The sequence below is a fragment of the Aulonocara stuartgranti genome, assembly GCF_965226115.1.
Source record: "Aulonocara stuartgranti genome assembly, chromosome: 8".
Classification (NCBI taxonomy): Eukaryota; Metazoa; Chordata; class Actinopteri; order Cichliformes; family Cichlidae; genus Aulonocara; species Aulonocara stuartgranti.
In genome coordinates, this window is record NC_138959.1 from 14,050,136 (window position 1) to 14,065,762 (window position 15,627).

At 38.3% G+C, this 15,627-nt stretch overlaps 1 protein-coding gene across 1 annotated transcript in view; it reads left to right on the forward strand.

Annotated features, from left to right (window-relative positions):
* Positions 1-15,627, forward strand: part of atrnl1b (attractin-like 1b) — a 72,026-nt gene that overhangs the window by 36,282 nt on the left and 20,117 nt on the right. The window contains exons 21-26 of the mRNA XM_082544188.1: positions 2,955-3,007; positions 4,529-4,623; positions 4,853-4,931; positions 6,868-7,025; positions 9,310-9,371; positions 12,995-13,073. Of these exons, the coding sequence (XP_082400314.1) occupies positions 2,955-3,007; positions 4,529-4,623; positions 4,853-4,931; positions 6,868-7,025; positions 9,310-9,371; positions 12,995-13,073 (526 nt within the window). The remainder of the gene's footprint in view (positions 1-2,954; positions 3,008-4,528; positions 4,624-4,852; positions 4,932-6,867; positions 7,026-9,309; positions 9,372-12,994; positions 13,074-15,627) is intronic.

Here is a 15,627-nt window from a genome sequence, read left to right on the forward strand (position 1 = left end):
GAGTTAAAACACATTTGCAGCAGTAATCAGCAGGTATAATAAGAGCTATAGTACCAGTAATTGAAGCCACAGTGACGATCCTCTTAAAATGTTGCCTTGTACATTGTCGTTCTGCGAAATAAATGGGCAGATGCCTCAGATTTGGCACAGTGGTTACTGTATATGTAGAATCACTCTTAATCATGACTTCGTGACATTGCAAAAATGCAAAACCTTGCTTGCTCTACATTATGAAGAGTGGGAGCACATTCTTTGGTCTGATGAGACCAAAACAGAGAGAGGGGAAAGGAAAAAAAAGTTAATATCGGATGAACTACAAGACGTTTTGCTCGAACCTGGCCAGAGCTGCCACTGTGAACACATAGTCCTGACACTGAAGAGGTGGGAGTGCGATGATATGGTGCTGCGTGAGTGCAAAGGGTGTTAGAGAGATGACATTTATAGAGGGCATCACGGACATGGTCGACGAGATGACTCCAGGAGCCTGGGAGAGGAGGAATATTCCAGCATGATAACGATCCAAAGCACATGGACAGAATTACATAAGAGTTTGTCTAAATGAATAAAATGAAAAGTGTAATCTGTTAAAGTGTTCCTTCTGATGCGAATCCAACAGCACACCTTTGCAGTATTTCAGTGAGAAAGGCAAAGGGACACAACCCCTGCAGCAAAGGACAGGCTGGGCAAAAATTGTCACTGAAAAATGTCAAGACAAACGTCCTCCACGCCAAGAAGGATCAAGTCTACCATCATAATATAGCTGGAGATGCACAATATTGAGAAATGAACAGATTCAGTTATTGAAGCTGTGCAGACTTCTGTTGTTGGTGTTCTTTTGTATGATGCAGTCAAACGAAACTGTTAGTTTGGATTTTGAATAAATCCAAATGTCCCGTTTGAAAGCTTGAAAGTAGTGCAACTGTTGTAATTTTGAATCATTTGAATTTGAAGTTGCTGCACAGGGGTGTAGTCACTTCTGCTGTGCACTGTACTCCTGAGTGTCTGAGAGGAGTCAGCAGCTACAGTAATACGTGACATATAAAGCTGTTGTCAAATCAAAGCTGTTGTGTAATAGCTTTGCTTTTTTTTTTTTTTTAAAGCATTTTTGACATTTTTTCTCCCTGGTGATATTTAATGTGCCGAATGACGTCTGGTGACCTTCAACCCCCGTATGACTGGGTTTTTATTTTTGTTGGTTTTTGCACAGTACGTTAGGTGGTGATAGCGTCTGTCTTGCAAATCTGAAATGCTGCAAACCAAGCCAGTCCCAAATTATTTTTAGAGTCAGAGTCATCCTCATTCAGTGTAACATCACTGACGGCCTCCTCCTCCTCCTCAGCGGCGTTCGTGCCTCTCGGTTGGCTCGCTCCACTCTGTTCCCTCCTTTATTTGCCGTCCCCTCTGACTCCTCGACACCGCCTCGGATATTCACATTCTCACAAGTTTAATTGGTTGTCTGCAAGATGAACCAACTGTGAAGCCTAATCAGTGTGATAATAGGTTTCTTATCTTTAAAGTAACACAACAATTTTCACCTTATTTGTGCGCTTCAATTGCATATGTGGCATTCATCAACCTGCTCATTGTGGTCAGTCGCTAAAGAGTGATGACAGTGAAGTTCGGAGTGAACTGCGGACAGTTAAATGCATGTACGTGCGTTGAGAGGCGGAGCAGTGCAGTCCAGTGAACATTGCCATATGTTCCTCCTCATTATGGGGGCTTTAGAAAGCAATGGGGCTGATAAAACAGAGCAGTTGATGGCGTTCTGTGGATGTTAACAAATTATTTTGCTTGGAAGCACTTCATTTAAAAGTCAGACTGTTTTCGGGCTGATACCACAACATCCTTGTTGTGAAAAAAAAAACCCAAAACTGTAGTGGGTTTTAGCAAACTACACAATCTTACAGGAAAACCTGGATGTTTAAAAAGTGTTGACTTTAAAGGAAAAGCTTGAGACTTGAATTTAACCTCTCTTAGGCTTATTGTAAGTTTGACATCCCTGCCTTAGAGGGAGAAAAAAGCATGGCTGCAAACCCCTTTGACATCATGAGCCACGTACAGTACCAAAGAAACTAGTTTTACTATGCATTAACTATCCACTGTAAACAACTGACATTTATGTTGTAAATAGTGAAAAAACAAACAAATAATAAAAAACAGGCACTTTTAAAGGGATTTTTAAATCGTGTAATTATTTTGTAGGATGAATAGGAAGTTGGAGATCTTTATCAGCAGGAAAAATTAGGGCTGGATTGCGGGCTTTGCTGTGGCGATTATGACACCCCTGCCCTAAAGTATCAGAGAAACAAGGAGTTGCACTTAACAGCGTCCAAGCAAAAGCCTCCTGTTTTCTGTAAAAACACTTTTGAGTTATGGACAGAATTAAACGTCATGGGACAACCATTTAGTTATTTAGCCTGTGACTGTTGTTACTGTGTTCAACCCCAGCTCTGATTATCACATCTGAATTTTAACTTGGGTCAATAAACCTGGTCCATTTTGAACTTTAAATTTCCTCCTTACTACGTGCAAAACTCTGTCTTATCTGACTTTATTCCACGAGGAGGATTCCCCTTGATCACCGGTTATTCTCAGTTAAAGATTATATTTCTCCAAAATTCAAATAAGAGCTGTTTTTGCTCCAAGGATTTTAAGGGCTTAAACCTGATCACAGACCTCTGTGATCAAGCGGAATGTGAAGTTTTGTGCATGTGTGACTTTGATAAACAACATTTTTTTGGGGGGGGGGAAGAGAGAAAAAAATCTAATTAACTTTTACAAACTATCAGATTATTTCCTCTTTGTCAAAAGTAAGAGACTTGATGAGGCGCCAACAGCAGGAGCTAATGCGCTGGCACTTGGCAGACACTGCTTCTGATAAGAGGCATTCTTGCTCTCAATCTGTTCGCACTCTTCTTCATCTTGTTCTCTCCTCTCTGTTTTCTTCACTGCAGATGTGACTCAGAAAACCGTTACCTTGGCAATCCACTCAGAGGAACCTGTTACTGTGAGTAATTCTCCGCTGGACAGCTACTTGCTGGAGAGACAGCTCATATGCACTCGCTCTCACAAACACACACCTTTATTATTCTTGGCGATTCTCTCTCTCTGCCTCTCTCTCTTTCTGTCTCCCCTCTCTTTCTCTCTCTCTCTCCCCCCTCTCCTTCCACTTCCACTCTTCCGCCCAGGGCAGATGGAGCATTTTAGCACTTTGGCACCAGGGGCGCTTGTTCGGTGACAGAATGACTTGTCGTGAAAATGTCAAGTGCATCAGAGGGAGTGAGTGATTGAGCTAATCAAGGAGACGGAGGAGTAAAAAATTCTCCACTTGTCTACCCACTCAATCACGCACCTACTCATTTATTCATTTAGAAAGTTGACTAAATGATAGATTTTCCTTTCACTTAACAAGTCAAACTATCAGTGTGCGTATATGGAAAAGGAACTCGAATGACACGAAGCTGACACCCAGCGCCGAGTGGTAGCACATCTGTGCCCCCCTTCCTGTGTATACTGTACACGCTGGTGTGTTTGTGCTTTGTGTGTTTATTTGCATGATGTGGTGTCCTTCACGGTGCTGCGGTACTTAGTGATTTGTTATCTGCCTTTCAGCACTCCGCTACTGACAACAGAGCCTTTGCCAAGGTTTTGTCCCTTTTTGAAATGCCACAGCCTGACAACAGGCTCAATGGGGGGAAGACAGGAAACTAAAAGCCTGAAGCTTGTTTTAACCTCTGGACACCACTGGGACTTGTTCTTGAGCTTAGCTGTGCACTATTGTAAACATGGCAGTGCTCACTATCCAAAAGACCACTGAGCATAGATTAGCACTTTGAACTCATGCGACATTATCCAGCTCCTTTGCAGTGTGTGTTAGTTTGTAGTTTGTAATTGAAAAATGCAGACCTAAATGTATCTCCCAAAGCCTTCTGTGGCTTTAATGCCATTTTACTATTAATATGCAGTTTTTTGTTTTTTGTTTTTAATCATGAGTCAGATCTTCAGGAGGCTTATTTAAGCCTATAAAGAAATACTTTTTATTCTGTGGCTTTACAGGACATCTCAGACTCTGGCCGGTAAATTATGTAATTTATATGCCAAAAAATAGCTCCTGCAAATTCGATCATCCACTGTCTTAGTACTCATGCCCCTGCAGTCCCCCAGGGAAAAAGTAAACAGCTGTGGTACGAATGTGAAAGGACACATTTAATAATAAAATATTTGATGCATGTATCTCCTTTAAAAAAAAAAAAAAAAAAAGATAATTTAGCATTACCAGTGAAATCATCTGTGGCAGTTCATTAATAATAAAAACTTCATTAATCTCTGGTGAAGATTATTTACTCTCAGGGTCAGGTTAATCTGTTAGTTCCATGCTTGATTGCAGCAATCAGATTTTAGCCTCTAGCCTGTGGTGGTAAAGCTACATCTGCCAGCTAAGTTCTTGATGAAGCTGTCATCTACGTATGATGTACGGGACATGGGACAACATCTGAGTAATTTCTTTCCTGTCTGGTTTTCTAAACAGACAATCTTCTGATTGACTACCAGTTCACCTTCAGTCTCATCCAGGAAGATGATAATCACTACACTGCCATAAACTTCATGGCCTCGCCTGAGCAGGTAACTTCTTCAAGAAGAGTTTTCAGTGAGTCATCGGGAACGATGTTAGAGTTAACATGAACGCAGCGCTCTGAGGCACTCACATTTAATTATTCTGGTTACTGGTCAGTTGTTTTTGATAATTAGAAACATTGAGCCTGACATTGCTGTAAAAACGTTTGTAATGTAAATTGTAAATTGTGCAGTATTTAGATGATTTCATTAATGGATTTATGTTTTTCATCTAAAGCAAACCAAGAATTTGGAAATGTCCATAAATGCGTCCAATAACTTCAACCTGAACATCACGTGGTCGGTTGGATCAACAGGTACTCTTTTTTTTTTTTTCTTCTTCTTCTTTTTGTACTTGAAATGTTTCTGGTGAGTTATTAGTCCCAGTCATTTTAGTATCCATCCTTTTTTTTTATCCATTATATCTGATATTCAGGGTTGGAGGTGGCTGAAACCTATCCCCTCTGGCAAAGAGCAAAAGATGGGGTACACCCTGGACTGGTTGCCACCATAATGCATGGCTAACACAGCAAGACAGAGAACCATTCACACTTTTTGGCCAATTTAGAATCACAAATTAACCCAACATGCATGTTTTTGGAGTGCAAGAGTACCCAGAGAGAAGCCATGTAGGCACAAGGAGAACAGACATAAGCAAGATTAGTAGTAGTGAGTTTGTCTCTCCTGTTCCAACTTCTTTGTCACAAATAGTATTAGGTATTCTCAGCAAAAGTTATATGTTTCGTGAAGTCGCGAACCAAGAAAAAAAAGTATCTTTCAGGGTTTTTTCTGGGTTTTTTTGTGATTTGCGTGACAGAGGACATAAATGAATAGGCTGGGTCTCAGGAGGCTATTTGGATGTTATAAAAATGTCCAACAAAACATCTATAAAACTTTCTCAGCATTCAAAGGTCACCAAAGCCAATATTCAAACTGACAACAATTTGTTGCTTATTTTTATCCACATGGACTCAGGCTGATTAGATGTCCTCTATTTATTCTGAAGTCTGTGACATAAAAGGTTCCTATTGTTCCCACATTCACAGCATTAAATGAAATAATGACTAAGATGCTTTCAAATTGAACCTAATTACAAAACAAAGCCTTTGTTTAATCAGTTTCATTCAATTTGAAAAAGAAAGTATCTAATAACAAATGTGATTAATACCATACAATCAGTGCTTTAATAATAATAATAATAATAATAAAAAAAATAAATGTATATACAGTATAATGTCTGTGTGTGTAACATTATGATATAAATATTAAAGTAATGAATTAGTCAGTCAATATAAGAGATATAACAGGAACAACAACGCGCCTTCTCTCGTTAGTGTGTACCGTGTCACTGTTGAGTGGATATTATAGGTTCCCTGAGGAAAGACACCCAAGGACACTGCAGTCGTCCAGTGCCACTGTTTATCTCTGGCCTCCCCTCCTCTCAAGTCATCTGCCGCTTTCTCCTGTCCACACAGCACTGACATTTTCTAGCCACTAAGACACGTTAACCTCCCGCGCGCCTCGCCACCACCTTAACCTTTTTGGAGTAGCGTTATTAATATTTGAAGTTGGGTCCCCTTTCTCTGCTAAGATATTGTGTCTCAGAAGGAACGGGACCCTCTTCACAATCGACGAGCGCGCGAAGCGCCTTTGGGTGGGGGAAGGAGAAGGGAGAGGAGGGGTGATTTCAATTAAGATAAACGTGCTCACGTAGCCACAGTCAAGCTGTCATTTTCACTGCTTTTGTTTCAGAGCCGTGGTTTGGAATGTCAATGTTGAGAACCCACTGACATGAGGAAGAATAAGAAATGACTTGGAACGTTTAGATAGATGGAAGATTGAGTTTTAAGAGTTTTAGTCCAGAATATGTTTATATATTGATTTCATTAGGGATATCAAGAAGTTTGTATACACAAGACACAGAAAATTTACGGTTTAGTGTTTAGCATACAGAATTTCATTTAAGGCACATTGCATCATCCTGTTTTAAAATTTTAAGATGCCACTCAGAGAAAAGCTAAAAATGGACACAAGCAAGAACTGATTGTTAACAATAGTGGATCTGAGCAGACCTCATGCAGACTTCATCTTCTATAGTTACATTAAGGCAAAGTTAGGTCTCAAACGACTTAATGTCCCTCTTTTAGGCTTTTCAACCACATCTAGAAATATTTAAAACATTTCTGTTTTACATAAATAACAATGAGTGTGTTAGATGTTTATATTCTGAACATAAACTCTTTAACTCTACAGCTGGAACAATCTCTGGAGAGGAGGTGCCCATCGTGTCCAAAACAAACATCAAGGAATATAGAGACAGTTTCTCATGCGAGAAGTTCACCTTCAGAAGCAACCCCAACATTACTTTTTATGTCTACGTCAGTAACTTCTCATGGCCCATCAAGATCCAGGTAAGAACTGCGTGTGTGACCTTGGACTGACTTATGAGAAGGGGATAAGACAGTGAGCTAATCCTCTCTTATGTGCTGTGACTGTTTTCAAAATGCTAAAAACACACGTGAATACAGTATGTATGAATAAATCTATAAAAGAATTAAGACAAAAAAGAGCAGGAGCAGCCATCTTTGCACATGCAGAGCTCTATTGTCACTCTGGGTGATTTCAAGTGCACTCGATTGTAATTACACCTTCAATGAATGTGTGTTCATAGGTGCACAGCTGCTTTTTAGCAGGCAAAGGCAAAAAGCATTGTTTCAAATTTGTGCCCCTCTCCCTGAATGGATCCAATTGAGGCTTTGATTGGTGGGCCGCTTGAAAATACAACACTGAAAGATGTCTCGTCCATTTGCTTTTATCTACTTGCAGGAAAACAAAAAGGTCTAGTGTAAAGGGATGGGGGATGGGCAGGGTTTCTTTGTAAGGAAAGCTTGCCCATGGACAGCACACACGGGGAGTGTTCTTTGACATTTTAGGGATTATAAATGTTGCTTAACATTTTAATTCTATAAATTGTAACTAAGCCTTAGAAACGCTCTCTCTGGAATATGCTAAGTTTGATATAAAGTACATTAGTACTAGGATATGGAAGGTGTCAAACCCATAGAATTAACACCCGAATCTGCTGTCACCATGCAATTTAATACAACGAGATAACAATTGTCCCCCCCCAAATATCACACAATATCCATTTTGCTAATTAGTCCACTCCCAAATATTGATTTTTATATTTCGTCCTACAATTTCACGAGGTAAATGAATGGAACACCTTGGAGTAATAATATCTGTGGGGTCAATCCATCTTTGGAGGGGGCCTGGTAATAGTTTTCTATTAGATTTCCCAGCCAACAGTCGCTTATTTATTATGGACTAGCCTGGGCTGTACAGCAAATAGCTTCTGTAACAGGATAAGGTCTCTCTTTCTTTGCTTGTCTTCATGATGCATGGATGAGAATGGAGACCTGGATGAGATAAGACAGGATTTCTTCTTATGAGGGTTTGTATGTAAGGCCCAAACACATAAACAGATTTAAATATAGACTTGGATCGTAAAGAGCAGTTTTCATGGAGGGAAAATGTTGCCACCAAATCGTATCGTCAGCATGTTCCTCCGTGTAATAAAAGGCCAATTGTAATAGAAGAATGTTCTCAGATGATGAAATTGATTGGCTTAGATGGATGAATTGAAACTGAATTAACCCTACACATATTGCTTTGACCTCATATCGTGTGAAAAACAACTTTATAAGCACTAAATAGACATGTCCAATTTACTTAAAAGCCAGCTAACATCTGTGCACAGTGTGCTTTGTGAGTCATGTTAGCCATGTCAGTAAGCATCTTATTTCAGATCAGTGATTCTCATTTTCTACTTAATAGGGTTGGAAAAAGTCAAAGGTGGCAGAAGTTTGGGGGGTAGATGAAGTTGTCATTAAAGAATATTAGCCCCGTGACTCTGTTATGCTATATGATCATTAACATACCCCTTTCTGTTTCCTGTGATATTGACATAGCCAAATATTTAGCTAACCACTACATTTCAATACAATCTAGACATATCTGCACGAATAAATAAATGTGTAGGTTCAGCCACGCATCTTCTCCTTCTTCTTCTTTTTTTGGAAGACCAGATTAATTTGATTGTTAAATTAGCATTCAACGCAACAGATGTGACGCAAGTAATCCACCTCTAAAAGCACAATTTGTGCCCCGTTACCCAAACCAATGTGTTGCCAACCAGGGGCTCCAGATGACATTGTGTGTGTTTGTCTAAATGCTTTCAGGCTACAGTGCTTTCAAAACATCTACAGTAGATAATGACTTGTCACAATGATGTGGCCTGTTATATGTGATTTAGCTGCCAGGACTGTGCGTAATCTCTCTTTTAATGAAGATGAAACATGTTTCTGATGACGCGTCATTCACTGCCATGTTGCCTTTTGGATACGTCGGCTATGGTAGAGAGAGACTGCGTTATTGCTGAGATCTGAGATCAATGGGTTAAATTTAAAAAAAAAAAGTCAGCATTGTGAGTTATTTTGGATTTTAAAATGTTGTATTTATTTTAATTTATGCATCTGAAAAGAAAAATGCTATTAACAATATTGAACATTAACCTTAAGACACAATTACAAATTTAGGTTAAATTATACATTAGAAATCTTAAAATTATAACGCATATCCATGCGTTTTCTCTCATAGTAAGTCATTGCTTATCGTCTTCTTTCCATTCACTAGATCGCCTTCTCCCAGCACGGTGGCATTATGGATCTCGTCCAGTTCTTTGTTACATTTTTCAGGTAAGTGTATAAAATATTTATTTATTTATTCCTAAACGTGAACTCAGTCATTTCTTTTAGTCACAAAGCCTTGAGACTGATTCACAGCAACCTGGCAAGCCAGTTGTCAATTGCCAGCAACTTTCACCAACCGCTTGTGAAAAAGTCATTCTACCAATACAAATCGTGGTTATGACAGCGTCACCGACTGGTTTCTAGGCCTGTGAGACTGAAGCCTGGTGTTACGTTGAGATGATTCAGTCTAAGAAAAACAGGTTAAATAAATAAGTGTATATAATAAGAAAAAGCTGTTGTTTAAAAAATGATTGAAACCCAATTAGTTTTGCTTTTTAGATATGTATGTTTCACTTGGTGAACGACTGTGTGAGCAAATAAGAGTTGAGCAATAATGTTTCCCAGCATAAAGAAAACTAATATTGAATGATGGTGAAAGAACCATTAATGCCAAATTATATATTTTAAGGTTGCCGTGACATGCATTAAACGTCTTTTGTAGGGAAGTTCTCCTTTGTTCGGGTTGCCAGGCCACAACCTGGTATATATTAGCAGCAACAGAGCAGCAGGCTCAGTGAAAAGAGCCTTGGTTTTAAACTTGCCCTCCGCAGCCCACACCTGTCAGTCACTAAAAGCATCTGAGACATTATAAAATGAACTACACCACGAAATGGGCCTGACTGCATCTAAAAGCATTTCACTTTAAAACTACAGAAACTGGTCTTCTCAAATGTTACACAACACGAACTTTTTAAAAACTTTCTAATGGAAAAAAATGTTTTAAATGATTAATTTTATACTTGTGTTTGGTTTTATTTAATTTTTGCAATGCATCCCTACTATTTGGAAACAGGGCTGTAAGTGTTCTCCAGTCAGGAAACATTATCCACTATATCGTCACTCTCAGCTCTTCTCTCCTGGGCCTTACTGAGTTATGTGAGCCTTTTAGGTCAGTTCTGCTAACCGAATACATGTAAATGCTTCTTGTGTCTTCAAGGTAGCAATTTTCCTTTTTCAAGTGCCAAATGAACTGCCAGTTACAATTTAAGTAGGTGCACATTTCTATGAAAGTGCCATCTAAATAGAAGGTGTGGGCGATCAAGATATGAGGACTGTTAATGATTTTTCATCCAGAGAACTGCGATGAAAGTCTTTCATTGAAATGTTTAAAAGGAGTAAATTGGGCTGTCTCAAAGGTACATCAAAGTCTGAATAAGTTAAGAAGATGTGAGTATAATTGCAAAATTTATACTGTAAGTTATCCTAAATATTGCTATCTGTGAAAAGATTCAGAAGATGTTCCCCACAGCCATATGTGTGGTTTCTGGTTACTGACCTTATAGCAAGAGTTGTTTTCTGTGTATAGGCGTTCATTTTTTGATCTTGTGCTGCCCAGAGTAGCTAAATGGACTAAAATGCTATGTGTGTAGGTGTCACGAAGGGAATAGAAGATCGTCTTTGCCCAAGGCACCTGCCCATCATTACACAACCCACAATAACTTTCCCGTAAAGCTGTCACACAAACAGTGATCCTCTGCTTCAAGCGTATCACGTTACAGTTCAATAGCCAATTTCAGGAATCGTTGGAAAGAAAAAGAGAGGCTGATAGTTTAGTTTGTCTAAAATATATTACACACAAAAACAGTTTTGAACAGGTTCACAACATGGACACAACGCAGCTACAGTTTGGTCCTTCTTTTTGTTGTTTCAGTATTAGTTATAAAAACTGTTTATGCTTTAAGTATTTCTAAGATCCAGGATTTGTTTCCATTGTTAGAGAGGTGATAATAATTCTCATAATGTCTACATCGTCCTTCTGTTGTCCAGTTTTTACTGACCCATGAAAAAGAAAAAAAAGCCTTGATGCAGTGACAAACAGCTTGTTTTTTTTCTGAAGAGGGATGAAATCCGCAGGAAACATAATCAGCTTGATGACAAAATGTCAAATCACCCCACAGGGTTTCTAGGCCTCCTTGTATAAGAGGTAGAGGGCGACGAAATGACAGCATGACTCTTCTTCAACTATGTTTATTCAGTGTTTACTTTACCTTTTCCACTGCAAGCCTTTTGACACCTAGTATTTTTCCATTATTTCCATATTTCTTCTTCATCTGAATTCATAAACTTCACTTGTCTAAGTTGTAATCTAGTTAGCGTGATTACGCTTTGTGTTCTACAGCCAAAAATCTGTCTGGTCATTTCTGCCACATGAAAATCCCATTCAGACACTCTCAACCCCTTTTTCTGCCGCTCACTGTTATCTTCAAAGGTGTCTAAGATGGCTCAAGTACTTCTAAAAGAATGAAACGGTTTCAAAGCTTAAAATACATTTCATGTGTGACCGTGATATTTGAAGCAGAGTTTCACTTCAGTCAACGCTTAAATTTCACTTTACTTATTTTTTTCTTTTCCTGTTATCACTTTCTTCAAACATCCTGGCCAATGGACCTGTTGTAGAAATGTAGCATATCAAGTCAACATCTTACTGTTCCTATTGCAGCATTTCAAATCAAAACGGCATCGCCTTTATTCCTGTGCTTTAACACAGGTTTAATTTCAGTGATTAGAGAATGGCTTGAAGGAAATGTGAAAATATTTACCCATATTTGTTTCAAGTGGATAAAATGTTCAAATTTCAGATTGTTCAAAGTAATTGAAGTAATTGATTAAATCAAATGTAAGCCAACACTAATACTTTCCACGAGCTTGCTTAGGTAAAAACACCATTTGACACATGTTCTTAATTAAAACAAAGCTAAAATGTCTCTTTAGCAGATAATAATCTTTACATTCTCATCTGTCACATGGATAATGAAGTGGAAGCTCTCAATCAGTCATATTTTTCTATCCCGGTAGAGCTCGGACCTTGCTGAATTTCCCTTGACTAATGTGCTGTCGGATTATTAATTGAAGTAATCAGCCAAAATATTCAGTCTACTGAGAAATGAATATTCCGCCTCTTCAAATCATCTTCGCTGTTTTGTTAGCAGGAAACTTTGAAATTTTGAGTCTGTCCTGTCTTGATCACTGATAATGTCAGGAGTTTAATCATGTCGAAGCTACGTACTTGTACTGTAAGAAAAGCTCGCAAAATTGAGCTCATTGTTTTGCAGAATTGCTGGAAGTTGCACGGCCGCTTAGATTAGCAGAAAAGGGCTAATGTGGCTTTGTCCAAACATGATAAATCTTACTAATTAATAAATGATATGCCCTTTGTTTAGATACAAAAAATAAACAATACGACAAGTTGTGAGGTGTTGCGCAGAGCTGGTATTTGAAGGACTGCCTGCTCCTTTGACCCAAAGAGAGATTATGCTTTCAACAAGCTTGCAAGTAAAAATATAATCTGCCAGTTTTTTTCTTGTGTCTGTGTGTGTGTCCCTTCCTCCCCCACAATGCACTTCGACAATTCTACACAATCTTTCAAACTGAAGGCAAAAACTTTCAGCTAAATTAAAAACAGCATGTCCTCGGTCACGGTGACATTCATTCAGGTTGCTTGCAACCAAAAAGGAGCTCTACTGTAGCTAAAGGCTTTAAATGATTTCATATGGGGCTACCTTAATGTTGCATATGCATATGAAAAAATAGAATATTTTGCTGATATTGTTTCCTCTCTGTCAAAACAGTTGCTTTCTGTCACTACTCCTGGTGGCAGCGGTGGTGTGGAAGATCAAACAAACCTGCTGGGCTTCTAGACGACGAGAGGTAAGTCGATAAAACACACCGTGCTTACATAAATACACCTGACTTTAACAAATTGTGAATATGCCGGTTGTTTATGCAAAAGCATTTGGCGTTTTAAGGAACGTGGGGTGACAATCACTGCATGTTGTTACAGCTTCTGTTCCAAATACACACAGCCCCTCTCTTCTCAGAGGCAGTCTGACTTCTGCTCTTTAGTGAAATCAAAAGGAAAGAGGGCAGCATTTGTTCTTTCTCTTCAAGACAGTGTCTGAAATCAGATTTCAAGAGTTGTATGGGAGTTGGCAATGCTGCACTACCCACAGAGTGGAGAGTTGAGATCCGTCACTGTGTTATTTGTAAAATCAGGAGTTGGAGCTTAACTCGGATGATAACTGTGGTTAAAGGACTGCTTTCAGACTGGTAGATTGTGGTTTGATTACATTTTTTAATGCTTATAGTTCTGTCCATTTCTTCATATTTTCCTCACCCCTCATATTTTGCTAGGAAAAAATATATACACATTATATATGGCAAAATGAGAGTGGGCACAATTCTAAAGAGTTGATATAACCACCTTCTTGTAATTTCTGTAAGTAATCTATGGGAATAGCTCGACAGATTTCTTCGAGGATATGCCAGAGTTCTTTGGATGTTGTCTGCCTTTTGTTCTGTGAGAGAGCCTTCACTTTGGGGCAACCTGTTAACGCAGATTTTCAGTCCAGTTCTTGTGTAATTTGAGAGATCTCAAGCCTTGTTTGCCTTTGTTAAAAATGGCTTCTCTACAGCCACCCTTCCACTTCTGAGGTGGTTTTAGAAAAATACTACTTTATACCAGCTAAACTGGCATTTTATGACTTTGGCATTTACATAGAGAAAACTAAAGAAATTGGAGGAAATTTTCTTTTTCTTTTTCTTTTTGCAACATGCTGCTAGTAAGAAAGTGACTAAAGATATAAAGATACAATTTAAAATTGCGTTGCTAAATTGCGTGTTACACGTGGATAGAAAATTGACTCACCCCTTCTGATTGCTCAGGTGTCACCATTAGGCTGATGATGGTACAGGGCAGGCTGTAAGGTTCTCAGCATGATGTTTAGAACTCCTTTTAGAGGGCTTTAGGCTGACTATTTGATTATTTTGTCAGAAATACATATGATTAACAGTAAAGATGATAATTGTGATAAATTGTGAATTTAAGTTTAATGGCCCAGTGGAAAGAAGAACGAGAAAGGAGAAAGTGCAGATACTGTGAATGACCAAAGGAAAAGGTGGATATGAATCATTAAAATTCAACGTTGGAAAGATAGGGCTGAAAAAGACGGGGAAGAAGAAGGATTATAGATGAGATGATTGTCAGTGGAAATTATAAGAGAGGGTTAGAAGGAAGGATACTGTGGAGGAAATTTAGGGAAAAGGCAAATATATGCAAATTCATCTCACTGCCCTTAACCCAAACTGTATCGGCTGGTTTCTGGTTTCTATCAGAGTAACTGACATTTCCATCTCCTCAGTGAATCCATACATTCTCCTGGATGCTGTTTGGTACTCAATAGCAGGAGTTTTCATTTGGTGCGTATCCAGCCTTTATGACATGTGGGCTACTAATAAATCTCTCACAATTTATATCCCCATCGGGGATGACATTGATAATTATGGGATCTGAATTTTATATTCTCTAATTGATATATGAAAATAAAGAAGAATGATAGCTGCCGTGAGTTCGAATCATGCCTATCCAAAGAATTAAAGTCAATAAAAAATTAATGCGAGCAGATGGCTCATGGCATTAAAATTCTGCTCACTTTTCTGTTTGCTCATCTGTTTTGTCACTGTCCTTCAGGCATCCGATCAAAACAAATGCATAGTTAAATAAAACCCCCTATATCTTAATTTCTCTGGGTTAAAAGTTTTGTTGTGGCTAAAAGAACGTGTACACATACATATATATATATATATATATATATATATATATATATATATATATATATATATATATATATATATATATATATATATATATATATATATATATATATACATGTATATATAGTTCATATTATTTATTGCTCTGTATTTGAAGGCACACCTACTGGAGTTTCTTGTTGATATGTCATTACAGAACTTCTTAGATTATACAGAGTGAAAACTTGCACCAGTTAGAAAAGATGAGGCTTTGATTTCTAGTGCACGGTTTTATAAATATGTGAAAAACAGTAGCTCAAGGTTTCCCTTATGTTCTTTTCAGAAGCCCTACTTTTAAAGAAACATTTTAAGGAGAAGCAGTGTCGGTAACCTTTTCCTGAAAGCTGTAACAGCCTGGAGGGTGTTATTCAACACTGTAATGGGTGCTTCAGCTGTGCAAGTAGTTTTCAACTACTTCTTATGTGGCAGTTCTCATGAGCACTCTTCCACAATACCTAAGAGATTGTTACAGAAACAGTAAAGGTCTTTTTTATGTGCTATCTGAGTAAAAAAGTTTCATATATCAAGTAGGACTTCTAGTGCATTATTTTTCTGAGTGCTTGTATGTTTTTGAAGCTATAAGCTCAAACCACTAATTTTCATCTTCACATCT